Source organism: Pongo pygmaeus, chromosome 18 (genome assembly GCF_028885625.2).
Source record: "Pongo pygmaeus isolate AG05252 chromosome 18, NHGRI_mPonPyg2-v2.0_pri, whole genome shotgun sequence".
Lineage (NCBI taxonomy): Eukaryota > Metazoa > Chordata > Mammalia > Primates > Hominidae > Pongo > Pongo pygmaeus.
In genome coordinates this window covers 3,795,250-3,822,741 of record NC_072391.2, presented here as the reverse complement: position 1 = coordinate 3,822,741, position 27,492 = coordinate 3,795,250, and the positions used below count along the sequence as shown (strand labels likewise).

Sequence of the window (27,492 nt, the reverse complement as noted above, 5' to 3'; positions counted from 1 at the left end):
CTACTCAACTCTGCTGTCATAGTGAGAAAGCAGGCGTGGACAATATGTAAATGAACAGGCATGGCCATATGCCAGTAAAACTTTATTTACAAAAACAGGCAGCCAGCCACATGACCGTAGTTTGCTAACTTTTGGTTTGTTTTTATTTATTTTTTAATTTTTAAGCTTAAAAAAAAATTTAGAGCTGGAGGTCTCACTATGTTGCCCAGGCTGGTCTTGAACTCCTGGGCTCAAGCAATCCTCGTGCCTCAGCCTCTCAAAGTGCTGGGATTACAGGCGTAAGCCACTGTGCCCGGCTGACTGTTTAAACAACAGTCAAGAAAAATATAACCCCTGTGTGAATTTTTCACATAATTATGTTTGGAGTCCTCTGCTCTTTCAGAATTTCCTATGAAATTCTGTTATATGATTGACATGAGTTACACAAACAACACAATAATGCTGCTTCTCTTGTTTTCTTGAATTTATTCCAAAGTGGGTAAGTTGGACTGGGCCAGCCAATTTGGATAGGCTGCTGAGAGGGCCGCATGAGGGCGCTGTGTGGGCTCAAGTTCCAGGAGAATCTTCAGGTTCTTTCTTTCTCTCTCTGAAGACCTTTGAATCTTTTCCTTTGTTATTGTTATTGATTTATTTACTTACTTAGTTTTTAGAGACAGGATCTTGGTCTGTCACCCAGGCTGGAGTGCAGTGGTGCTGTCATAGCTCACTGCAGCCTTGACCTCCCAGGTTCAAGCAGTCCTCCCTGCCTCAGCCTCCCGAGCAGCTGGGACCACAGGCACCCACCACCGTGCCTGGATAATTTTTTAACTGTTTAAAGCAGTTTTCTTGCCCTGCTGCCCTTGGTATACTGAGCTATATGCTTAGTACACATTATTCATGCAAAACTGAAAACTAGCTTTGCATATATAATACACCATGGGCTCCCTGAGCTCCTGAGTTCTGTTTCTAAATTTCCCTTACCCTCACTTCCTGATCTTAATAACCTCTCAGTAGAGTGGTGGTAGAGTCTCAGATTGCAGAGATTACTGGAAGGCGTCAGCAGTGTTGCCTCACCAACTTTACTGGTCTCTCGTGCTCTTTGCCAGTCGGAAGAAATCTATGCATGGTTCCCCCAAAACACGTATCCATGCACACACCTGCAAAACTGGCACACAACTTCATGGGGTTCATGGATCCCCATTGAAGATCATCTGTGGATCCCAAGTTAAAGAAGAACTGATCTAGGACATAAACCTTTGTCATTAATATTTCTTTAATAATAGCTTTATTGGGGTATAATTGATATTCCATAAAATTCACCCTTTAAAAGGGTATGGTTCAGTGGTTTTTAGTATATTCACAGAGTTGTCCAACCACCACCACTACCTAACTTTAGAACAGTTTTATCATCCTAAAAATAAACCCCGTGCTCATTAGCAGTCGCATCCCATTCCCCTCCTGTTATTGATATTTATGTCTGTATTGCCATAAACAAAGAGGTTACCAACAAGCAACCACTCCTCTTCACATTTGTGAGTCAAACCTAAACTAGTTGATAAAAAACTCTTGAAACTTGCGTCTAACCTGTATCTGGTAGAAAAGTTCTTTTATTTCTCCAGCTACAACAGATGGTTGTGAATATTTTCCTCCTTGCCAGAGAATGTGCCCAACAGCGACTCCCAGCCTCCTCCTTCCTGTTTGACAACAGCAGTGCCAAGTCCCTCCAAACCCCGCACAGCACAATTGGTCCTACAGCGAATGCAGCAGTTCAAGAGAGCAGACCCCGAGCGTTTGAGACACGCTTCAGAAGAGTGCTCCCTTGAGGCTGTGCAGGAAGAAAATGTCCCAAAGAATCCTCAAGAGGAGATGATGGCAGGGAATGGTATGATGAGTGTGTTTCTGTCTTCCACACAGAGATAAGTTAATATAACTCTGAGGAAGGGAGGCGGGAAGGAATCAGCATTTATTGAGTTTCTTCTGTGGATAGGCTCTCTGCTTGATGTTTTACCTTTGCCACTTCACTGGATCTAGCCAGAGAATGAAGAGTCTCTAGGGTCATTTCCCACCTAGCTTCCTTGATAAGGTACCGCTTTTTTTTTTTTTTTTTTTTTCTGAGACAGAGCCTTGCTCTGTCACCCAGGCTGGAGTGCAGTGACATGATCTCAGCTCACTGCAACCTCTACCTCCCAGGTTCAAGCAATTATCTTGCCCCAGCCACTGGGATTACAGACGTGCACCACCATACCTGGCCAATTTTTGTATTTTTAGTAGAGACAGGGTTTCGCCTAGTTGGCCAGGCTGGTCTCGAACTCCTGACCTCGAGTGATCTGCCTACCTCAGCTCCCCAAAGTGCTGGGATTACACGCGTGAACCATTGCGCCTGGCCCTCTTCTTTTTTTTTTTGAGATGGAGTCTCGCTCTGTCGCCCAGGCTGGAGTACAGTGGCACGATCTCAGCTCACTGCAAGCTCCGCCTCCCGGGTTCACGCCATTCTCCTGCCTCAGCCTCCCGAGTAGCTGGGACTACAGGCTCCCACCACCACGCCCGGCTAATTTTTTGTATTTTTAGTAGAGATGAGGTTTCACCATGTTAGCCAGGATGGTCTCGATCTCCTGACCTTGTGATCCACCTGCCTCGGCCTCCCAAAGTGCTGGGATTACAGGTGTGAGCCACTGTGCCCGGCCTCCTTTTTAAAAAATTATGACTTTTTATTATGAAAGCTTTCCCTTTCAGTTTTTTCCTTTTTTTTTCCTTACAAAAGATAACCCTCAGTATTCATAGAAAACTTTTCCTTTCAGAAAAGGTTTTTTTTTGTTGTTGTTTTAATTACAATGAAGCCAGGCATGATGGCTCATGCCTATAATCCCAAAACTTTGGGAGGCCAAGGCAGGAGGACTACTTGAGGTCACAAGTTCAAGACCAGCCTGGACAAAATAGTGAGACCCCATCTCTACAAAAAAATTTTAGGGGCCGGGCGCGGTGGCTCACGCCTGTAATCCCAGCACTTTGGGAGGCCAAGGTGCGCAGATCACAAGGTCAGGAGATTGAGATCATCCTGGCTAACACAGTGAAACCCCATCTCTACAAAAAATACAAAAAAATTAGCCACGTGTGGTGGCAGGTGCCTGTAGTCCCAGCTACTCAGGAGGCTGAGGCAGGAGAATGGCGTGAACCTGGGAGACAGAGCCGAGATCGCACCACTGCACTCCAGCCTGGGCGACAGAGCAAGACTCTGACTCAAAAAAAAATTTTTTTTTTAATTAGCTGGGCACGATGGTGTACAACTGTAGTCCCAGCTACTTGGGAGGCTGAGGCAGGAGGACTGCTTGAGCCCAGGAGGTTGAGCTGCAGTGAGCTGTGATTGCATCATTGCACTCCAGGGCAACAGAGTGAGACCCTGTCTCAAAAAAAAAAAAAATATTACAATGAATCCCCTAATCCCCTATACCTCAATCTAGATTTAACAAATGTTAACATTTGGCCATTTGTTTTTTTATGTCTTTATAAATATGCATATTTTTCTTTTTTTTTTTTTTTTGAGATGGAGTCTTGGTCTGTCTCCCAGGTTGGAGTGCAATGGTGTGATCTCGGCTCACTGCAACCTCCACCTCCCGGGTTCAAGCCATTCTCCTGCCTCAGCTTCCAGGTAGCTGGGACTACAGGCATGCACCACCACGTCCAGCTAAGTTTTGTATTTTTAGTAGAGATGGGATTTCACCATGCTGGCCAGGCTGTTCTCAAACTCCTGACCTCGTGATCTGCCCACCTCAGTCTCCCAAAGTGCTGGGATTACAGACGTGAGCCACAATGCCTAGCCAAGCATACATATTTTTCTTCCATATTATCTGAAGGTAAATTATAGACATTAGGATCCTTCACCCCTAGATTCTGCTGCATAACCACAATACCATTATCACGCTTAATTCCATAATAGTGCTTGGCATCCAGTTCAAATTCAAATTTCCCTGGTTGTCTCAAGGTTATTTTTTGTAGCTGGTTTCTTTTTTTTCTGAACAAGGATTCAGTAAGTTCACACACTGCATATTGCTGTAGCTCAGCAGTATCCTAAGGTCTAGATTCTAGAATAGTCCCCGTTTCCTTTTGTTTTCCATGACACTTTTTTTTTTTTTTTTTTTTTTGACAGAGGCTTGGCTAGAGTGCAGTGGCGCGATCTCGGTTCACTGCAACCTTTGCCTCCCAGGGTCAAGCTATTCTCGTGCCTCAGCCTCCTGAGTAGCTGGGATTACAAGCACCCACCACCACACCCGGCTAATTTTTTTGTATTTTTAGTAGAAATGGGATTTCACCATGTTGCCCAGGCTGGTCTTGAACTCCTGAGCTCAGGCGATCTGCCCTCCTCAGCCTCCCAAAGTGCTAGGATTACAGGTGTGAACCACTGCACCCAGCCCTATGACACTGAGTTTTTGAAGAGGCTATGCTAATTGTATTATAAGATTTCCCACTTTCTGGATTTATTTCTTTATGGGATCATTAACTCCTTCCTCTAACCCTTGGGTTGCCCCACTCTGAGTAGATTAGAGGCTCATTGGCTCCAGGTGAGACAGGGTGGCGACAGTGCCCCATAGCTGCTGTGTACTTGGTGTGGCACCGGCCCAGTAAGCGTAATAATGCCAAGTGCTCCTGTTCTCCATCCCCGAAACAATATGGATTCTCATCTCTGATGAAAATATACAAAAGGAAAAGAAATAGGAAGAAACCATTATCGGTGGACCTACAGCTAATAAGTATGCAAGATCTTGGCATTGCATTGCAGATTTCACTGCAGTAGCACAGAGGAGTCTCAGGCAACCCCAGGGTCCACAGTAGGCAGTGATTTGATGTCCTGCTGAGGCATCAGTCCTGGACGCACATGTGAGGTGCAGAGGAGGCACCCAGCTGGTGTGAGCTCTGCCCCTGCCCTGCATTTTGACTCAGTTCTCTCTGTATCTTCACATCACACCCAGCAAGTACTCAGGAAGAGCTAAACCATTTCTTTGTTAAGAAACCAAACCAGGCTGGATGCGGTGGCTCACGCCTGTAATCCCAGCACTTTGGAGAGGCCAAGGTGGGCAGATCACCTGAGGTCAGGAATTCAGGACCATCCTGGCCAACATGGTGAAGCCCTGTCTCTACTAAAAATTAGCCGGACGTGGTGGTGGGCACCTGTAATCCCAGCTACTCAGGAGGCTGAGGCAGGAGAATCACTTGGACCCGGGAGGCAGAGGTTGCAGTGAGCTGAGATGGCGTAGTTGCACTCCAGCCTGGGGACAGAGTGTGAGACTCCATCTCAAAACAAACAAACAAACAAACAAACAAACAAAACAGGGCACCAAAATGAAGGTGTGCTGTTTTGCTGGCCTCAGTGGCAGGCACTGGTAGGCCACAGCCATCAAGAACTTGGGGATTTATGAGGCATTCAGGGCATATCCCTTGTGAGTGACAGGGGTCTGCTCCAGCAATATCAGATGGGCCACCCTGGGAGCCATCTCAAGACCAGAATCAGTCCATTCTTGGGTCTGATGCTAAGTAAGAGATGCTGCCTTTTAATCGCCAAAGGCATTTCAGTCTGCCCTGGTTTTATCATGGGCAGTAAAAGGTCAGCAGGAAAGGTTGAGTTTTGAAGAGAACATCTAGCTTTGTTGGAATATGAGCCTTGTGAACCTGCAATGCCCGAGGTAGCCAACTTAAGCAGAAGTGGGAAAGTTTAGGTCCTTGCTACTCAGAGTGGTCCTGTGGTGCCAACATCGCCAAGCCTGGGGGCTGCTAGGAATGCGGAGAGTCTCAGGCTGCACCCAGACCCCTTGAATTTGAATCTGAGTGTCGACAAGCTTCCCAGGTAATGCATATCCATGTTAAAGTTGGAGACGGCTGTTCCAGGAGCACCGATTAGTGCCCAGTCTCACTGGACAGTGTCCGAGTCACCAGCCTGCAGAGTAGAGCTGGGTTCTGGTTTCTTTGTGTTCCAACTGCTCCCCATGGCCTGCAGGAGCTGACAGAGCAGAGGTCTGAGGGTGAGCTTGTCTTTGGAGTTTATTCTCACGGATCTTTGGTGCTTCTCCACAGTGTATGGGCTTGGGCCCCCTGCCCCAGAGAGCGACGCTGCGGCGGCCTTGACCCTGCAGCAGGAGTTTGCACGGGTAGGAGCATCGGCACGTGATGATAGCCTGGAGGAAAAGGGTTTGTTCTTCTGCCAGATTTGTCAAAAGAACCTCTCAGCCATGAACGTGACCCGAAGGGAACAGCATGTGAACAGGTGGGGGCACCTTGGGCCGTCACCTCTCCCGTGTACGTGACCAAAATCCCTAGGCACCCCAGGGCTGGAGTGCGGATCTCCACACCTTACCGTGACAACAGCACCTCAGCTTTGTTGTCAACCTACCCCTTTTTAAAAATAACTTTGTTGAGATACAATTCACAGAACATATAGTTCACCCATTTAAACTGAACAAATCACTACTTTTGGGATATTCACACAGTTGGGCAACTGTCACCACAATCACTTCTGGATTATTTTCATCACCCCCAAAAGAATCCCCACACCCATTGGCAGCCACTCCCTATTGCCCCTCTCTCCCCTGACAACCACTAATCAACTTTCTGTCTGGATGGACTTGCCGATTCTGAAATTGCACAGTTGTCCTTTTGTGTCTACCTTCTTTGACTTAATATGTTGTTTTTGAGGTTCATCCATGTTGTAGCATGGAGCAGGCTTCATTCCTTTTTATGGCTGAGCAGTATCTCATTGTATGGATAGACTGTGTTTTTCCCATTCTTAGATGAGGAATATGACCCTGGTTTATCCTTTCATCCATTGGCGGACATTTGGAGCATTTCTACCCTTTGGGATTGTGGATAGAGCTGCTGTGAACATGGGTTTCATGTATTTGTTTGGGTACCTGCTTTCAGTTCTTTGGGGTCTCTACTTAGGAGTGGAATTTCTAAGTCATCATGTAACTGCATTTAATCTTTCCTTGCTTTCTTTAGCCAACTTTGCTGACAGATACCTAAGTGTAGTGTCTAGGGGCTGACTGCCGAGAGACGGAACCAGGCTGTGTGGAGGGTATTGGCTCTGGGGAACTTGCTTTGACCACAGCACATCCATGTTGACCTGGACCCACATTTGCTCCAATCCACATTCCCGGGGAGGGTGGTTCTCCTGTATTGACTGTTTTCCTTCAGGTGCTTGGATGAAGCTGAAAAGACACTAAGACCTTCCGTGCCTCAGATCCCTGAGTGCCCGATTTGTGGGAAACCGTTTCTTACCTTAAAGAGCAGAACCAGTCACTTGAAGCAGTGTGCTGTGAAGATGGAGGTTGGCCCCCAGCTCCTGCTGCAGGCTGTGCGGCTGCAGACAGCACAGCCCGAGGGGAGCAGCAGCCCGCCCGTGTTCAGGTAAGTCGACGAAAAGGAAGAAAACCAAGCCAAATAATGCTGTGTGCACTCAGGGCTTTTTCTATTTAAAAAAGCTTTTTATGGGCTGGGCACAGTAGTTCACACCTGTAATCGCAGCACTTTGGGAGGCCAAGGTGGGCAGATCACCTTAGGTCAGGAATTTGATACCAGCCTGGCCAACATGGTACAATCTCGTCTCTATTAAAAATACAAAAATTAGCTGGGCATGGTGGCGCATGCCTGTAGTCCCAGCTACTTGGGAGGCTGAGGCAGGAGAATCACTTGAACCCAGAAGGTAGAAGTTGCAGTGAGCCAAGATCGCACCACTGCGCTCCAGCCTGGACAGAGTGAGACCCTGTCTCCAAAAAAAAAAAAAAAAGCTTTTTATGGTGTTGGAGGAAAAAAGAGCCCTCTTTGATTCTGGAAATGAAACACTTAGGGTGGAAATCGGGCACAGTCTAGAAGGGAGTGAGGAGGGGACAGAATCTGCATTCTGGAAGGCTCTGGACCTGCCCCTTTAGGTGGGTGCAGAAATGATCATTGCACTGTTTTCCTCAAGGTCCTTCCTGAGTTTCCAATCCCATGATCCCACAGTCGGTACCCTCTAGTGCAGGGGTCCCCAACCCCCCGGCCTCGGACGAGTACCAGTCTGTGGCCTGTTAGGAACCTGGCCACACAGCAGGAGGTGAGCAGTGGGCAGGCAAGCTTTACTGCCTGAGCTCTGCCTCCTGTCAGATCAGTGGTGGCATTAGACTCATAGGAACACAAACCCTATTGTGAGCCGCTCATGCATGGAATCTAGGTTGAGCTCTCCTTATGAGAATCTAAAGCCTGATGATCTGAGGTGGAATGCTTTGATGCTGAAACCATTCCCCCAACTCCTGTCCCATGGAAAAATTGTCTTCCATGAAACCAGTTCCTGGTACCAAAAACACTGGGGACTACTGCTTTACCACATCTAAGAATTTGGTAGTCACTTTACTCCATCCATTTCGTTGTTGGACGGCATGGTTTCCACCTCAGCATAGTCCAGTTTTCACACTGTTAACAAGATTATTCAGCACAGTTCAAAGAGTTGGTGATTGGCCAGGCACAGTAGCTTACACTTGTAATCTGAATACTTTGGGAGGCCAGGGCGGAAGGATCACTTGAGCCCAGGAGTTCAAGACCAGCCTGGACTACATAGCAAGACCCATCACTACAAAAAATTTAAAAATTACCTGGCTGTGTTGCTGCACACCTGTAGTCCCAGCTGCTTGGGAGGCTGAGGCAGAAGGATCACTTGAGCCTGAGAGGCCGAGGTTGCAGGAGCTGTGATTGCACCACTGCACTCCAGCCTGGGCGACAGGGCGAGAACCTGTCTTCATAAAACAAACAAACAAAAACAACAACAAAGGTGGTGAAACAGAAGTGTAGGACCCTATTTTTAAAAAATCTTGCATGAATTAATGCTTAAAAGTTAAAATGAGTTGCCTTGCTCACAGCCAGGAAACAAGTCCTCAGCATGCAAACCACAGCCACACAAGTGCCAGAGGGCTGGCCCTGCTCCACACTGCCCTGCTGCTGAGGACGCTAGAGCTGACACCAGGTTCATAGTGAACAAAGGCAACTTGGACCTTTGACTCCTGCAGGTTTGAGACCGCTGTGAGGAGCAAAGGGAAGGCCAAAGGTGATGGCTGTTTGTCCCGCCCACTGCTTTGCACACAGGTCATGGGCAGCTGAGCTGAGTTGGGACTGAGATGGCAGAGGGCAGAGGGGATTCTCTTGGCCGGGGAGCCCATCTATATTTAGCACCTCCACACCAGCATGGCAGGGGTGCAAGCCTTGAGGCCTTAGAATAGACGTCACCTAAGCCATTGCTTCTTTCTTGGCAGGACCACACCAAAAGCACCTGCTCAGATAAAGTATGTCTGCCTTTAGAATACCTCCAAGTACTGAAACTAGATGTATGTGGATCCGTTTAGAAGGTTGTTAGAGTAGAAAACTACAGGAGCTGGATGCCCTCATGGGGTCTTTGAACCCCTCCCTCCCCAAAGGCCAAGCCTGTGGTCATCAGAACGCATGCCCCGGCCAGAGTGCCTCATACTCTTTCCCCACAGCCCAAACCTGGCCTGCTGGGGAGTGAGGAGGGGACAGAGTCTGTGTTCCCTTCACAGAGGTAGGGTCCCAGGCTGCCCAGGTGGCTCCTTTCCCTCTGAGAGGCTGTGGTTATCCACGTTCCTGGGAAGGTGAACTTGAGCCATCCCTGGCCCTGTGGAGAGCACAAGCTCTTGCAAAAGCCAGAGGCATGACTGCATTGCAGGGAAGGTGGGCCCGGTTTGTGCTAAGTTCCTTTGTCACCTCTGCCCTCCTCCTTCTTGCCCAGCTTGTTGGGAGTCACCCAGGCTGCCTAGGTTCTCTCCAGCCAGAAACTCCTGTTCCTTTCCTCCAAACCAAACGAGCTGCTGCCCGTTGAAAGTGCAGAGTCCCAGGGCGGCTGGTATAATGTCGACCATTGACAGCCTAAGCTGGGAACCCCTTCCTTCTGGCCATGGGCAGAGGCACTGCCGTGGAGCCCTTGCAGGAGGGAAGGGATCCTTTTCTGCCAGTGTGGCCAGGACCGTGTAAGGAGCATCGGAAGTATTGATGGGTGAAGGTGGTGGGAGTCCAGGGAGCCTGCTCAGAGCCATCGATTGTTGAGTCCATTGGATGGGCTTGCCCACATGAGGATGTGCAGTAGCACAGATGGCTCCGTACATCTGCCATGAGCCTGCTGGACAGCAGCACGTGAAGGAACCCACACCCTCCTGTGCCTGGGCCATGTTGAACTTTTGAACTGGGATTGAATGAGTTCACACAAGGCAGTGGAAGTGGGGGATGCATCTGCCTGGCAGGTCCACATCCGTCACTTTTCTCTCAGGCCCAGCCCTCTCCAGGCCAGTGTGACCAACCTGAGAAGCGTGCACTCCTCTAGCCCCAGTAGCTTTTCTGTTTGGCTGTTTTCTAGCTTCAGTGATCACAGTAGAGGTCTGAAACGGAGAGGACCCACCAGCAAGAAGGGGCCAAGGAAGAGGCGGAAGGTGGACGAGGCACCGTCCAAGGACCTGCTGGTGGCCATGGCTCTGTCCCGGTCGGAGATGGAGCCAGGTGCGGCTGTGCCAGCACTCAGGCTGGAAAGTGCCTTTTCTGAGAGGATAAGACCAGAAGCAGGTTTGTGTGGCCAGAACAGTAACCCTGGGAGAGACCACCAGCAGGTCCCGGGTGAGTGGACCAACTCCACCGTTGATGGTGTCGCTTTTGTTTCTCTCTAGAGAAGAAAAGTCGCAAGAAGAAACCCCCGGTGTCCCCCCCATTGTTGTTAGTCCAGGACTCTGAAACCACAGGCCGACAGATAGAGGACCGTGTGGCCCTGCTCCTCTCTGAGGAAGTGGAATTGTCTAGCACACCACCACTTCCTGCCAGCAGGATTTTAAAGGAAGGGTGGGAAAGAGCGGGCCAGTGTCCTCCTCCACCTGAACGCAAGCAGAGCTTTCTGTGGGAGGGCAGCGCACTGACTGGGGCCTGGGCCATGGAGGCCTTCTACACGGCCAGGCTGGTCCCTCCTCTTGTGCCCCAGCGGCCTGCCCAGGTGAGTCCCTCCCCTCAGGCACGTGGTATAGGCTTTTGGGGGAGGTTGGCGGTCCCAGAACTGCAACACTGGGTACCCATAGCCGGTGATGGAAAGTCCAGGAAGGAAAGGTGGAGGTGGGAGGCCAGAGGGGCACTTGGTGGCTGCAGCTTTCTTCTCTGTCCAGCAACTACATGGTACTCTGGGTAGGATCAGGGAGGACCCTTGGTGTCCACTAGAGTGTGTTCCTGGAGTTTGTTGAAAATGCAGAGTGCCAGCCGGGCGCAGTGGCTCACGCCTGTAATCCCAGCACTTTGGGAGGCCGAGGTGGGCGGATCACGAGGTCAGGAGTTCGAGAGCAGCCTGGCTAATATGGTGAAACCCCATCTCTACTAAGAATACAAAAATTAGCCGGGCATGGTGGCACACACCTGTAATCCCAGTTACTTGGGAGACTGAGGCAGAAGAATCGCTTGAACCAGGGAGGCGGAAGTTGCAGTGAGCCGAGATCATGCCATTACACTCCAGCCTGGGCAACAAAGCGAGACTCTGTCTTAAAAAAAAAAACAGAAACCCAGGGCAGCTGGCAAAATGCCTCAGACGGAGCCCGGGATCCGGCATTTGAAACACACACTCCAGACAGTCCTGCAGCAAGTAGCCCTGGAGTCGGTATGCACCTGCCTGAGGCGGCTTGGAGGACTTCAGGAGGGTGGCAAGCTGGGCCCCCCTGGCCTCTGACAAGCCTTTGTGCAAACAGATGCCACAGGCCTGGCCTTGGCCGTGACAGAGGAGGAGCATGTTGATATGAGTGCTGGGGAAAAGCATCCCAGGACTGCTCCAGGCTGTGGATGGAGCCCTGGGGACGGTCCGTCCCCACAGCCCACGTCCTGCTCTGTAGTTTTAGGTCCAGCCGTGCATACCACATGCGATGGCTTCTGCAGTGTGCGTGTCAATGACAGTGACCACATGGTCACTCTGCTTACTGGCTTCTTTCAGGGCCTCATGCAGGAGCCCGTGCCGCCTCTGGTGCCACCTGAGCACTCAGAGCTGGGTGAGCGAAGGTCACCTGCTCTCCACGGCACCCCCACTGCAGGCTGTGGCTCCAGGGGCCCGTCGCCTTCGGCCAGCCAGAGGGAGCACCAGGCCCTGCAGGACCTCGTGGACCTGGCGAGGGAGGGACTGAGCGCCAGCCCGTGGCCCGGCAGTGGGGGCCTGGCTGGCTCGGAAGGGACTGCAGGTGAGATGCTGGGTGGGACTCTAGGGCCAGCCCTGCCCTCCCGGGCCTCCCCTCCCCGCGGCTGAGGCTGCCATGGACTGGCTGTCGTGCCGCTGTGACGGCAGCTCTGACCTGGTGGGAGAACACACAGCCCCTGGGTGCTTTCATTTTTTCTCAAAGCTCAATGTGGCATAGACAACTCTGTCATGATTTTCCTTCCACTTTAACCAAAGACAGAGTTGTCTGCCCACAGCGAGTGAATTCTCTGTGTGAACTGTCCGTTTTGCTGTTCTCTTACCTCCCTGGTGGGGTGGTGGTGAGACAGGGTGTGCGGGTTTGCTTTGCATGAAGATGTCCTCGGATAGCAAGCACCTTCCGAGGCACCGCAGGGGCTGGCTCAGCCTGTGGTCAACGCTATCTTCTTGGTGGTGGACGTGGCTGGGCTGTGACGTTCCTTTAACCTGTGAATCCTCCACTCAGGGTTGGACGTGGTGCCCAGCGGCCTTCCTCTGACTGGGTTTGTGGTGTCATCGCAGGACAAGCACCTGGACAGGGGCGGCCGCACCTCGGTAAGGACTGGCTCTGGCCCGCGCTCTGTGGTCCCGGCCATCCCGCTTGCCACGTGTGTGGTGGGGTTGGCTCACGGCTGGCCTCTGGCCCCCAACGCAAGTGCAGTGGCCTCTCAAGACCTCTGCTTTCCAGAAGGCTGCCACATCCTGACATCCGTGAGCATACCACGGACCCACAGCCGCCCCAGCGCCCCTCTGGGGGCTCTGCCACAAGGCTTCTGCCTTTTCCGTCTGTGACTCCATGGGGCACCTCGGGGTTGAAGCCCCGGAGCCTGCCCTCTCCCGGGTCCCAGGAGTGTAGAGGGACCACAGTTTCTCAGCACGGTTGCCCCATCCAGGCACGCTCTGCTCGTTCCTCAGTAATTGCGAGCTCACCAAGGGCTTGCTCTCCCTCCCCTCTGTGCGGGTCCTGAGCTGGGCTCCAGGGCACAGCTGAGCAGCCTGGCCTGGCCTCCCTGTCAGTGCGCTGTCTGGGGAAGAACCGGGGTGGGAACTGGCTTTTCCCTAGAGTGGACCTCCTCCCATTTGCATGTCAGTGTCAACCAAGCACTTCATGCCAAGGCCAGCCCAGGGACACCATCACAGACTGGACCCGGCTGTCCTCTTGGCCAGGTCCCCGAGCTGCTTGGACTCAGGGTGCTTGTCCGTCACAGGGAATGGGTGCACCTCCTCAAAGCCCAGGTATCCCGCAGCCTGGCCCACTCAGTGCGGGAGCTGCCAGCACTATGAGTTCACATCTAGCCCCATGTCTGGCCTCTCCACGGGCACCAGGGAAGCCGCTGGCAAGAGCCAGAGGAACAAGCTAGTGCTTTGCTCTTCTGTGCTACTCAGGGCCTTAGGGTCACTCAGAGGTTGAGCTCATCGTGGGAAGCGTTTTGGAGAGGAAAGGAGAACGCAGGTCCTGGCTCCCGGCCCACCCTAGCGCCACCTCCATGCGAGGAGCTTCCCACTGCCCAGGTAGCGGAGCAGAGGTGGGGAGGTGACGGCTCTTCCTCTCCTCCTACTTCAGCTCTCCCTTGGGCTGCTGGTTGCTGACTTTGGCGCCATGGTCAATAACCCACACCTGAGTGACGTCCAGTTCCAGATGGACAGCGGGGAGGTGCTTTACGCCCACAAGTTCGTGCTTTATGCCCGATGCCCACTCCTCATCCAGTATGTAAGTACGTGGGCTGCCGTGTGCCCTCCTTTCCTCTCTCTCCCTCTCTTCTCCTGCCTTTCTCCAACCAGGCCTCCCCATGTCTCAGGTGCCCTTTCCACCCCCGCAATCTCCCTCACTTCCTGCCCCACCATGTTCTCACCTTCTCCCTCCCACCCATCCCTTTCTCTAACATGTGGAGAAGAAATAAAGACCCACGCTTGAGGTTAGGAGTGGGTGTGAGGGGATGGCCTCACAACTGGGAAACATCAGCGTTTTCGTTCTGTTGAATGAAAATCCATTGTTTGGCCGGGCGTGGTGGCTCACGCCTGTAATTCCAGCACTTGGGGAGGCCGAGGCGGGCGGATCACAAGGTCAGGAGATCGAGACCATCCTAACACAGTGAAACCCGTCTCTACTAAAAATACAAAAAATTAGCCGGGCGTGGTGGCGGGCGCCTGTAGTCCCAGCTACTTGGGAGGCTGAGGCAGGAGAATGGCATGAACCTGGGAGGCAGAGCTTGCAGTGAGCTGAGATTGTGCCACTGCGCTCCAGCCTGGGCGACAGAGCAAGACTCTGTCTCAAAAACAAAACAAAACAAAAAGAAAATCCATTGTTTCCCACAATTGTTTTCTCTTTTCTCTATTTGCATAATTACAAAGGCTCATAACTGATCTCCTCAGGGATGAGGTGCTGATGAACCTTCTGCTTTCTGACTTGAAAGCATTTGACTTGACTGTGGGCAGGAACTCAGGGACCTATTCTCAGTCTCTGTCAAAGTTCTGGATCCCAGATGTGTCTATTAGGAGGACTCTAACTGGGTCCTGGAATATCTAGTCCCAATACGATTTGACAAAAGAGGAGTATTAGGCCTCACCTGTAAAATTATTGGCCAAAAATCTGCATAAACAGTGGCTAATGCTTTTCCTGGGGCATGGAGCTGCTTATAAGGCTAGGGACCGGGCACGGTGGCTCATGCCTGAGATCCCTGTACTTTGGGAGACTAAGGTGGGAGGATCGCTTGAGGCCAGGAGTTCAAGACCAGCCTGAACAACATAGTGAGAGCCCATCTCTACAAAAAAAATTAAAAATTAGCCTAGGGGCTGGGCGCAGTGGCTCACGCCAGTAATCCCAGCACTCTGGGAGGCCGAGGAGGGTGGATCACCTGAGGTCAGGAGTTCAAGACCAGCCTGGCCAACATAGTGAAACCTTGTCTCTACTGAAACTATAAAAGATTAGCTGGGCATGGTGGTGGGCGGCTGCAATCCCAGCTACTCGGGAGGCTGAGGCAGGAGAATCGCTGGAACCCAGGAGGTTGCAGTGAGCTGAGATCTCACCACTGTGCTCCAGCCTGGGCAACAGAGAGAGATTCCAACTCAAAATAATAAAATTAATTAAAATTTAAAATTAGCCTAGGAGTTCAAGGCTGCAGTAAGCCATGATCACACCACTGCACTCTAGCCTGGGTGACAAGGGGAGACACTGTCTCTAAAAAGAAAAATAAAAAGACTAGTGACTTGCAGGACACCCCAGACCGTTTGCTTTGCTCCAAGGTACAACTCTCTGATCAGTAAACCCTCTGTGTTGCATTTCACCTTCAGGTGAACAATGAAGGCTTCTCCGCTGTAGAGGACGGGGTTCTGACCCAGCGTGTCCTGCTGGGTGACGTGAGCACCGAGGCCGCCCGCACGTTCCTGCACTATCTCTACACCGCGGACACTGGCCTTCCTCCTGGCCTTAGCTCTGAGCTGAGCTCCCTGGCCCACAGGTCTGGATTGCTCCCCAGCTTTTGAAATTAACTGACGAGGACTGGCAGGTTGACAGCTCTGGAGGGTTGTGCTGCAGAGGGCTCGGGGCTGAGGCCAAGAGAACTAACAGTCCTGTTTATACCTTTTAATCCCAAGTCCATGACCAGTGATGACCCTGTGGAACAGGGCGTGTTAGGTGAAGGTCAGGCCAGAACAGACACTTGCAAGGGTGCCGAGCACTGGATCAGGAGGGCTCTATCGAGTCCCGTGGTTTTTAACCCCCTAGGTGTGATAAGAGAATGGCCCTTCACTACAGCGCCCCGCAAACACCGCTGCTCAGTGTTTGTTCCACTGCTAGACCAGAACAACGGCAGTCCTTTCCGGAGTCCCATAAAATGGGCATGGAGAGAATGCTTAGGCTGCATCCCAGATGCTGCAGCTCTCCTGGCTTGTCTAGCCAGCATCTTAGGAGAGAGGCAGCAGCTAGAGGGACAAGTGTTGTGCGTCCGGACAGGCCCTGGGCCGCTGATCCAAGCCTGCATCCTCCCTCCGCTGCTTTCTTAGGAAAGGAACAGCTCAGCCTCTGGAGTTGGAAATATACTGACTAGGCCACAGAGCCTTCAAGCAGGTGGCTGGCTGGCTTGCCTATTGGCCTGGGCTGACGCAAGGACTTGATATGCTGTGGATTGTGTCTGATGCCATGTCTTTTCATTTATTTTTTATTTTTTGGAGAGACGGAGTGTCGCTATGTTGCCCAGGCTGTTCTTGAACTCCTGACCTCAAGCAATCCTCCTGCCTCCGCCTCCCAAAGTGCTGGGATTATGGGCATGAGCCACCATGCATGACCTTTTTTATCCTTTTACAGACAGAGTCTCTTGCTGTTGCCCAGGCTGGATTGCAGTGACATGATCACAGCTCACTGTAGCCTTGAACTCCTAAGCTAATTTTTACATTTTTTTGTAGAGATGGAGACTTTCTATGTTGTCCAGGCTGATCTCAAACTCCTGGCCTTGAGTGATCCTCGGCTTCCCAAAGTGCTGGAATTTCAGGCATGAGCCACAATGCCTGGCCCTGACGGCATATCTTGAGAGCCTTTGAGGCAGCAGACTCCCCAGTTTTGTAGCTCTGCCAATCCCTGTTACCTTACATTCAGCCCGACACACCTCTTTATGTCTGCAGCTGTAGTTAGGAAGCCCTGCTTTAAGTGTTGTCAGTCTCTGGTTTCTGGAACTCAGTGGCCTGGGTGTTTCTGGCAAGGAGTGTGGACACTACTGTCTTCAAAGGGAGCAGGGCCTGGGTCATGGCCATTCCTCCTGGTGAAGACTCTGCTCTGGTCCGCCACCCCACTGGGGCACCCGGAGCCCATCTCCACACAGAGGGGCGATGACCGTCAATGTTTCATGTTGCAGGTTTGGCGTGAGCGAGCTCGTTCACCTGTGCGAACAGGTGCCTATTGCCACGGACTCAGAGGGCGAACTGTGGGAGAAGGAAGCAGAGCATTGCGAAAGCAGGGCTGAGAATTTCCAGGAACTCTTGAGGTCAATGTGGGCAGATGAAGAGGAGGAAGCGGAGACTTTGTTGAAATCCAAGGACCATGAAGAAGATCAAGAAAACATGAATGAAGCAGAAATGGAAGAAATTTATGAATTTGCAGCTACTCAGCGAAAGCTGCTCCAGGAAGAAAGGGCAGCGGGTGCCGGCGAGGACGCTGACTGGCTGGAGGGTGGCAGTCCGGCTTCTGGGCAGCTCCTAGCAAGTGTCCAGGTGCAGAAACAGTGGGACAAGGTGGAGGAGATGGAGCCAGGAACAGACGAGGCCACCACCACCTGGGAGAAGGTGGGACACTGCACTCTCCCGCCATCCCAGGGCCAGCACTCAGGGGCACGGGGAGCAGAGGCCCCTGAGCAGGAGGTGCCAGAGGAGGCGCTTGGCCATTCCAGCTGCTCCAGCCCTTCCAGGGACTGCCGGGCAGAGAGAAAAGAAGGCTCCCTTCCGCACTCAGATGATGCCAGTGATTACGAACAGCTCTTCTCATCAATTCAGGGAGACATCTCAGAGCCGTCCCAAATAACAAGTGAGCCCGAGGAACAAAGTGGCGCTGTCAGGGAAAGGGGGCTGGAGGTTTCTCATCGCCTGGCTCCCTGGCAGTCGTCTCCACCGCACCCGTGCCGCTTCCTACTGGGGCCTCCCCAGGGCAGGAGTCCCCGCGGGTCTCATCACCCTCATCACGTAAGTGGGTCATCCCTGTCGACACCCCGGTCCCGTGGCGGAACTTCCCAGGTGGGCTCCCCAACCTTGCTGTCTCCAGCTGTGCCATCAAAGCAGAAAAAGGACAGGAGCATCCTCACGCTATCTAAAGAGCCAGGGCACCAGAAAGGCAAAGAGCGTCGGTCCGTGCTGGAGTGCAGAAATAAGGGGGTCCTGATGTTCCCAGAAAAATCTCTGTCCATTGACCTAACCCAGTCAAATCCTGACCATTCGAGCTCCAGATCTCAGAAATCTTCATCCAAACTGAACAAAGAAGATGAGGTCATCCTCTTACTGGACTCGGATGAGGAGCTGGAGCTAGAACAAACCAAAATGAAGTCTATTTCTAGTGATCCTCTGGAAGAAAGGAAAGCTCTAGAAATTAGCCCTAGGTCCTGTGAGCTGTTTTCCGTCATTGATGTTGATGCAGATCAGGAACCTTCCCAGAGCCCACCAAGAAGGGAAGCTGTGCTGCAGCAGGAGGATGAGGGGGCGCTGCCGCAGAATCGGGGCTCTTTGGGCAGCAGAGGGGCTCCCTGGCTGTTCTGTGACCGTGAGAGCAGCCCCAGCGAGGCCAGCACCACAGACACCTCGTGGCTGGTGCCCGCCACCCCGCTGGCCAGCAGAAGCCGCGACTGTTCTTCCCAGACCCAAATCAGCAGCCTCAGAAGCGGGCTGGCCGTGCAGGCGGTGACTCAGCACACGCCCAGGGCCTCCGTAGGAAACAGGGAAGGGAACGAAGCCGCACAGAAGTTTTCTGTCATCAGGCCCCAGACACCACCGCCCCAGACACCGTCCTCATGCCTCACTCCTGTCTCTCCAGGAACTTCTGACGGCAGAAGGCAAGGCCACAGAAGCCCTTCCCGTCCGCACCCCGGGGGCCACCCGCACTCCTCTCCGCTGGCTCCACATCCCATTTCAGGGGACCGCGCCCACTTTAGCAGGCGATTCCTGAAACACTCGCAGCCTGAGCCAAGCTTCCTGAACCAGACCACAGCGAGTGAAGTGGTGGAAGTCGGAGACAGTGACGATGAGCAGGAGGTGGCCTCCCATCAGGCCAACAGCAGCCCCCCACTGGACAGTGACCCCCCAATTCCAATTGATGACTGCTGCTGGCACATGGAGCCCCTCTCGCCAATTCCCATTGACCACTGGAACCTGGAGCGGACCGGCCCCCTGAGCACCAGCAGCCCCAGCCGCAGGATGAAGGAGGCCGCCAACAGCCATGACTGTTGCTCCCCGGGACTCCTGGACACCACCCCAATCCGAGGAAGCTGCACTACCCAGAGGAAATTGCAAGAGAAGTCCTCGGGCGCGGGCTCCCCGGGGAACAGCAGGCCGAGCTTTCTGAATTCGGCTCTGTGGGATGTTTGGGATGGGGAAGAGCAGAGGCCTCCAGAGACCCCTCCTCCGGCCCAGATGCTAAGCGCCGGTGGAGCTCAGAAGCCCGAAGGGTTAGAGACACCCAGTGAGTAGCCAGGAGAGCTGGGGAAGGGGACTGTCTTTGTTACTATTTTACACTAAGAGGGTGGGGAGATCAGTCATGAGACCCAGGGGCTGCCCTCTGAATGCCTGCTGACCTGAGGCACGACACTTCCGCTGCCTTCCAGACTCCCCTCCACAGTGGAGGAGAGCTGGGCTGGCTCTCATGCTACACTTCTTAGCCAGTAAGTCAGTGTTTCCCAAACTTGCCTGGATCCAGTGCTCACCTGGGCATGTGTTAAAAATCCACATCTGTGGACCCTTCTCCAGAACACGGAGCCGGCACCTCCAAAGGCCACAACTCATTCAGCAAGTATCGGCTTGCCTTAAGATTGGACGAGGGTGGTTCTCCAAAATGTTAACCGTAGATTGGCTGCAGGACCCAGCAATTCCACTTTTACCTGTATATCCAAAAGAATTAAAAACAGGAACTCACACATGCAGGTTCATAGAAGCGCTATTCACAATCGCCAAAAGCTGGAAGCAACCCAAATGCCCGTCAGGAGATGAACAGAGAAACCAAACGTGGCCCATCTAGACCACTAGAAAATGGAATAGTGTTTGGCCACAAAGAGGAGTGAGGCACTGCTACACGCTACCGCGTGGACGACCCGGAAAACATGCTGCTGGGTGAGAGAAGCCAGACACAGAAGGTCATGTACTGTCTGCACTCATGGATATGAAATGTCTAGAATAGGCAAATCCAGAGAAAACGCAGGTTAGTGGTTGGCCTGGGCTGGAGGGAGGGGGAATGGGGAGTGACTGCTTATTGGGTACAGGGTGTCCTTTTGGGGTGCTGAAAATGTTTTGGAAATAGATAGAGGTGATGGTTGTACAACATTGTGAATACTTAATGCCACTGAATTATTCCCTTTACGATTTTTTTATGTGAATTTCACCTCAATTAAAAAAAGAATCAGGTGGGACAAGCATGAGAGGCTGTGAGGCCTGTTCTTCCTGGTCCCCCCAGGTGCAGGGATGCCACCTCCCTGCTCATTTCAGTCCCTGGGGAGAGTCAGAGCCCCAGGTGTTGGCCCCCTCGGTGCTGCTGCTCCCGTCCAGGCACCTCCAGGGAGGGCGAGGACAGGCAAGGCTGGGCTGAGCATGACTGGGAGAAAGGCCAGGCTGTGAGTGAGCACCTGCCTGTGGCCTGGGGGCCCATTTCCTCCCAAATTCCAGATGAATGAGGCCACTGATAGTGTCCTCGGCCCTCAGGGGCTTCAGAAGCACCTGGAGAACTTCTTATAGCAGGTGTGGTCCAGCCTGCCCCAGAGCTTTGCTTCTGGAGGGTGACTAAGAATTTGCATTTCTAACCAGTTCCCAGGCAGTGCTGTGAGAACAGCTGCAGGAGGCTGCAGAGCAGATCTGAGGTGGGCTTCAGGATGACGCTGTGGCCACAGGAAGAATCGTGCCTTTCTTAGGAGACAGAGCCTGTCGCTTTCGTCAGGGGCTCAAAGGGCTCCATAGTCATAAAAGGCAGAAGAACCAAAGTCTGACTGTTCCCAATGTGTCACAAGGCTGGAGTGCAGTGGGGCTATCTCGGCTCACTGCAACCTCCACCTCTCGGGTTCAAGGGATTCTCCTGCCTCAGCCTCCTGAGTAGCCGGGATTATAGGCACCCACCACCACGCCCAGCTAATTTTTGTATTTTTAGTAGAGACGGGTTTCACCATGTTGATCAGGCTGGTCTTGAGCTGCTGACCTCAGGTGATCCACTTGCCTCGGCCTTCCAAAGTGCTGGGATTACAGGCGTGAGCCACCTCGCCCAGCCTATTATTTTTTAAAGTAACAGCTTTATTTAGATATAATTCACATACCATAATATCCACCCTTTTAAAATGGACAGTTCAGTGGTTCTTAGTACATTCACACTGTTGTACAATTGTCACCACTCTCTAATTCTAGAACATTTTCATCATCTCAAAAATCCCGTACCCATGAGCAGTCTCTCACCTTCCCCTTCCCCCAGCCCCAGCAACCAAGAACCTACTTTCTATCTGTATGGATTTGCCTGTCCTGGACATTTCATATAAACAGAGCCATATATGACTAATATGTGGCTTTTTGTGACTTTTTGTGTCTGTGTCTGGCTTCTTTCAGTTAGCATACAGTTTTCAAGATTCATACATGTTGTAGCATGGATCAATATTTTATTCCTTTTTATTCCTTTTTTTTTTTTTTTTTTTGAGACAGAGTCTCGCTCTGTTGCCCAGGCTAGAGTGCAGTGGCACGATCTCGGCTCCCTGCAACCTCCACCTCCCGGGTTCAAGCGATTCTCCCGCCTCAGCCTCCCAAGTAGCTGGGATTATAAGCGCCCATCACCATGCCATGCCCGGCTAATTGTTTTGTATTTTTAGTACAGATGGGGTTTCACCATGTTGGCCAAGCTGGTCTCGAACTCCTAACCTCAAGTGATCCACCCACTTTGGTCTCCCAAAGTGCTGGGATTACAAGCCTGAGCCACTGTGCCTGGCCTGTTTTTAAGTCAGGGGTCTTGCTCTGTCACCCAGGCTGAAGTGCAGTGGCACAGTCACAGCTCATTGTAGCCTCAACCTCCCAGGCTCAAGTGATCCTCCCACCTCAACCTCCTGAGTAGCTGGGACTACAGGCAGCTGCCACCATGCCCGGCTAATTTTTTTTTTTTTTTAGTAGAGACAGGGTCTTGCTATGTTGCCCCGGCTTTGGGCATACATTCCTTTGTATGTCTGACTAATACCCCACTGATGGTATGCCACATTTTGCTTATCCATTCATCTACTAGTGGACATACGGGTTGTTTTTAATTTCTGGTTATTAATACTGCCACTTAGGAATATTCATGTGCGAGTTTTCGTGTAGACATGTTTTCATTCTTCTTGGTTCTATACTTAGGAGTAGAATTGCTGGGTCATATGGCAACTGTGTTTAGCATTTTGAGGAACTGCTAGACTGTTTTCCAAAGTGAGTGCACCATTTTAAATCTCCACCAACACTTGTTATTCTGTTTTTGTTGTTGTTGTTTGTCTTTTTGAGACAAGGTCTTGCTCCGTCGCCCAGGCTGGAGTGCAGTGGCGTGTTCACAGCTTGCTGCAGCCTCAACCTTCCTGGCTCAGGTGATCCTCCCACCTCAGCCTCCTGAGTAGCTGGAACCAGCCACAAACAGCTGCCCACACTGGTGACTTGGGCCACCACACCCAGCTAACTTTTTTTGTATTTTTTTTTTTTTTTTTTTTTTTTTGTAGAGATAGGGTTTTGCCATGTTGCCCAAGCCCTCTGTGTTTTTTGTTATGGACATCCTAGTGGGCGTGCAGTGGTATCTCACTGTGGTTTTGACTTGCATTTCCCTGATGACTAATGATGTCGGGCACCTTTTCATGTGCTTATTGGCCATTTGTAGAACTTCTCTGGAGAAATGTCTCTTCACATCCTTTGCCTTTTTTTTTTGAGACGGAGTCTCGCTCTGTCGCCCAGGCTGGAGTGCAGTGTCGTGATCTTGGCTCACTGCAAGCTCCGCCTCCCAGGTTCACGCCATTCTCCTGCCTCAGCCTCCTGAGCAGCTGGGACTACAGGCGCCCACCACCAAGCCCAGCTAATTTTTTGTATTTTTAATAGAGACGGGGTTTCACCGTGTTAGCCAGGATGGTCTCGATCTCCTGAACTCGTGATCTGCCCGCCTCGGCCTCCCCAAAGTGCTGGGATTACAGGCGTGAGCCACCGCGCCCGGCCCCTTTGCCCATTTTTTAACTGGGTTTTTTAAACTGATGAATTATTTTTAAAAAGCAAAACTGATGTCTAAGCCTGTTTGAAGAGTATCAGTGTGCCCCATTGTCTCAAGTTGTCACTGTGGATCAGACATTTTTAAGTTTACATGCATAAGTTTTAGTCATGTGCCGGGCTGTTGGGTTCAGTGGCCCCAGGAGCTGTGTTCAGCCGGCATCCATGTTATACAAGGTGTGGTGCTCAGTGCATGTCACCGATGCTATCATCGGGAAGCCCCTGCTCCAGACAGGGAAGGGGTGACCACTGTTGCTTTCATGGAGCAAAACGATGCTTGGGTTATCTTCAAGTGCATTACTCCTCTTGGTCACGCTACTGGGATCAGATGTGGGAAATCCGTGTCCCTCATGCTAAAACGTGTGCTTCTTTTGTTTTACCCAGAAGGTGCTAATCGGAAGAAGAACTTGCCCCCCAAAGTGCCCATAACGCCAATGCCACAGTATTCCATTATGGAGACACCGGTGCTGAAGAAGGAACTGGATAGGTTGGCGGTCTTCAAAGCTTGTTGCCCACAGTGGTCTTTTCCCTCCCACGAGTAACCGGGTTTCACACACCTGGGGGTGGAAGGGTCCCCCGTGTGGTCTCTGGGTCTGGTGGATGCAGCTGGCCTGGGCTTGGGAAGAAAGGTCTGCAGTCGGCTCCTTAGGGAGCATGCGTGACTGCTGGGTGCCAGGGTGAGCCGCCCAGTTCTCTCTGCGTACCATTCTCCGGGGAGGCAACACACAGGATTCCTGCATGTCACCCCTGGGCAGCAGGTCCCCATATTCCATGTGGATGGAAATGGCCCCCTAGCCAGAGCAGTCTGAGTGAGGAGGTTTGATTTTTTTTTTTGAAAGACAGAGTCTTGCTGTGTCGCCCAGGCTGGAGTGCAGTGGCACAATCCCGGCTTACTGCAACCTCCACCTCTCGGGTTCAAGCGATTCTCCTGCCTCAGCCTCCTGAGTAGCTGGGACTACAGGCACACGCCACCACACCAGGCTAATTGTTGTATTTTTAGTAGAGACTGGGTTTCACCATGTTGGCCAGGCTGGTCTCGAACTCCTGACCACATGATCCACCCGCCTCGGCCTCCCAAAATGCTGGGATTACAGGCGTGAGCCACTGCGCCCAGCGGAGGCCTGATTTTTTTTTTAAAGAACATTTAACTCTCACATCCATATGACACTGCTCTTCCACTCGGGCACCCGGGGAAGCTGCTGCTGCCACCATCCCTCAGAACTGGGAGCAGCATATCTTTTGTTGATTTTTTATTTTTGGAGACAGGATCTCACTCTGCTGCCCAGGCTGGAGTACAGTGATGTGATCTTGGCTCACTGTAGCCTCAACCTCCCAGGCTTAAGCGATCCTACCTCATCCTTCCAAGTAGCTGGGACTACAGGTGACACCGCCATGCCTGGCTCATTTTTGTATTTTTTGTAGAGGCGGGGTCTTGCTATGTTGCCCAGGCTGTCCTCGAACTCCTGAGCTCAAACTGTCCTCCTGCCTCAGCCTCCCAAAGTGCTGGGATTGTAGGCGTGAGCCATTGTGCCTGGCTGGCAATGTTTCTTTTGGAATATTTGGAGTAAGCTTAGTTGGCGCCTAGAATAGACACTAACCTCCGATGCTCACAGAAGTCAGGCATCTATGGTTTGTCACACAAGCCATTCGCTGAATGCATTGGGTATCACTCTTTGCTAAGATAGGGAACATTGTGGAGCATGGACCAGCTGTGTGGGTGGGTCCTGAGATCCACCTGTCCCTCCGTCAGGTTTGGAGTCCGCCCTCTGCCTAAACGCCAGATGGTTCTGAAGCTGAAGGAGATATTCCAGTACACTCACCAGACCCTGGACTCAGACTCCGAGGACGAGAGCCAGTCCTCACAGCCGCTATTGCAGGCACCTCGCTGCCAGACCCTCGCCTCCCAGACCCACAAGCCTTCAAGGGCAGGGGTCCATGCCCAGCAGGAGGCCACCACAGGACCCGGGGCCCATAGGCCCAAAGGACCTGCTAAGACCAAGGGCCCCCGACATCCAAGGAAGCATCATGAAAGCATCACACCCCCAAGCAGGTCGCCCACCAAGGAGGCACCTCCAGGCCTCGATGATGACGCCAAGATCCCAGCCTCTCAAGAATCCGTGGCCACCTCTGTGGATGGCAGTGACAGCTCCTTGAGCTCACAGAGGTAACCGGGTGGATGTGATGGGGTCGGTGGCCTCATGTATCCTCTGGCCCGTGGGCGTGAGGGTTGGCACGAGTGAGGCCCTAATGGCCAATCTTCAAAAACCCCTGTCACCTTCTGGGTTTGACCTATGGGAAAACCAGGTGGGTTTAGGGGGCTGGTTCCCTGACCCCAGCCCTGCGCAAGCCTCCTGGTTCCTGCCCCACATGCTAGACATTTCTGGCTGGGGCAGGATCCCGCTGGAGTAGCCTGCAGGGATCTCTCAGGCCCGTCCTGCCTTGCTGGGGATCGTGCCACAGGCCAGGCTCCGTGGGACCCGTAGACACCCTCCTTCCTTTAAAGAGGCTCATGGTCTCAGGGGCCAGAGAGAAAGGGGTTGTAAAACGTCCTGGTCTGGCTCTTTTCAGTTCTTCCTCCTGTGAGTTTGGAGCGGCATTTGAGTCTGCAGGTGAAGAGGAGGAGGGCGAGGAGGAGGTCAGTGCCTCACAGGCAGCCATGCAGGCGGCGGACACGGACGAGGCGCTGAGATGCTACATCCGCTCCAAGCCGGCCCTGTACCAGAAGGTGCTGCTGTACCAGCCCTTTGAGCTGGGGGAGCTGCAGGCAGAGCTGAAGCAGAACGGCCTCCGTGTGTCCTCGCGCAGGCTGTTGGACTTCCTTGACACCCACTGTATCACCTTTACCACTGCCGCCACCCGCAGGGAGAAGCTCCAGGGCAGGAGGCGGCAGCCTCGGGGCAAGAAGAAGACGGAGCGGAACTGATGGGGCCTTCCCGACCCCACCCCATCCTGCCATCAGCAGCCCCCACCCCCGCCATTTGCAGGGAGGACCTGGGACACCCAGCGTGGGTCAGGCCTCCACAGGCATTTCTGGGCCTGGGGACCACCTCAGCTCTGCACTGTGATGATGACCACAGCCCAATCCAGGGCTTCCTCCTCTGGGCTCTGCTTTCTAGAGTGGCATTTGGAGCATGTCACCCACTGGATTTAGAGACTCCAGCCCCTTCCTCTGTCCGTGCTCACAGTGTGTCTCCCTTTTTGGTTTTCGTTTTCTTTTTTTCTTTTTTTTTTTTTGAGATAGAGTCTTGCTCTGTCGCCTAGGCTGGAGTGCAGTGGCACAATCTCGGCTCACTGCAACCTCCGCCTCCCAGGTTCAAGCAATTCTCCTGCCTCAGCCTCCTGGATAGCTGGGACTACAGGCACATGCTGCCACGCCCAGCTAATTTTTTATATTTTAGTAGAAACGGGGTTTCACCATGTTGCTCAGGCTGGTCACAAACTCCGGAGCTCAGGCAATCCGCCTGCTGCGGCCTCCCAAAGTGCTGGGATTACAGGCGTGAGCCACTGTGCCCAGCCCAGTGTGTCTCCCTTTAACCCAGTAGGGCCCTCAGGTGTCCCGGGGGCAGTGGGCCATCACCAGCTGGCCAGGGCATGGCCTATTCTGCCACATTTGCCACCCTCTGAGCCTACCAGTCCTGGGCACAGCTGCCCCACATGTCTGTTCTGAGATGGACGTCAGGTCCAGCCTGCCCCAGCAGCCCGGGCCCGTTCTCCTCAGCACTCAGGCCAACCCCAGCCACTACCAGCCTGAGACCAGGTGTCCTCAGGCTCCCTGCACTGCCACAGCCCAGATGCAGCTCTCCTGGCCCAGCTGTGCTACCCGGACACTTGTCATTGTTACCAGCAGTCTCCAAACTGGACAGTGCACAAGGGCCCAGAACAACTCTGATGCCACCACAAAACAAACATGTTCACTAGCGGGTTCCATTCTTTGGGTTAAAGCTGCCTCCAGCCTCAGGAGCAGCGTGGAGGAAGATGAGAGCCAGAAAAGAAGGAAACCTTGGTCTCTCCATCCTTGTGTATGTCCTCGTCTGTTTCAAATACAGTGCAGTCAGTTTTATATGATGTGCAATAAACCAAAAAGGCTTTATTAAAATCTGGCTGCCACATTCCAGGGAGATCACGAGGGAAACAGGTGGGACCTGGCCCCTCAGCCCCTGCCCCACGCCTGCAAAAGCCCCCACCTTGCACCTGCCCTTTACTTCGGAGTAACCTGGGCCTGCTCTCTCCTCATTTCAGTTCCTAGACCAGAGATGCAGATGTTCATCCATTAATCCACACACCCGCATCCAACAGAACCCTGGCCGGTTGCCAAGCTCCAGCCCCCGCTCCTCGAAGTGGGGCCCAAGCACCCCCAGCAGCTGCCTCAGCCGGGAGTTGCTACA

The 27,492-nt window shown here is 52.5% G+C and overlaps 1 protein-coding gene across 8 annotated transcripts in view; it reads left to right on the top strand.

Moving 5' to 3' along the window:
• The window catches only part of SLX4 (SLX4 structure-specific endonuclease subunit), a 30,508-nt gene extending 3,305 nt beyond the window's left edge, over positions 1-27,203 (top strand). For 5 of the 8 annotated variants that reach the window (XM_063655084.1, XM_063655083.1, XM_063655078.1 and 2 more), the window contains 13 exons: positions 1,637-1,861; positions 6,043-6,232; positions 7,159-7,371; positions 10,358-10,560; positions 10,662-10,978; positions 11,954-12,194; positions 12,654-12,742; positions 13,752-13,898; positions 15,479-15,645; positions 17,035-19,340; positions 23,492-23,645; positions 24,858-25,271; positions 25,676-27,203. In XM_063655084.1, coding sequence (XP_063511154.1) covers positions 1,637-1,861; positions 6,043-6,232; positions 7,159-7,371; positions 10,358-10,560; positions 10,662-10,978; positions 11,954-12,194; positions 12,654-12,742; positions 13,752-13,898; positions 15,479-15,645; positions 17,035-19,340; positions 23,492-23,645; positions 24,858-25,271; positions 25,676-26,030 — 5,021 coding nt within the window. In that variant the 3' untranslated portion in view covers positions 26,031-27,203. The remainder of the gene's footprint in view (positions 1-1,636; positions 1,862-6,042; positions 6,233-7,158; positions 7,372-10,357; positions 10,561-10,661; positions 10,979-11,953; positions 12,195-12,653; positions 12,743-13,751; positions 13,899-15,478; positions 15,646-17,034; positions 19,341-23,491; positions 23,646-24,857; positions 25,272-25,675) is intronic. The other 3 variants (XM_063655082.1, XM_063655081.1, XM_054455743.2) reach the window with 3 other exon arrangements.
• The last annotated feature ends 289 nt before the right edge of the window (positions 27,204-27,492 follow it).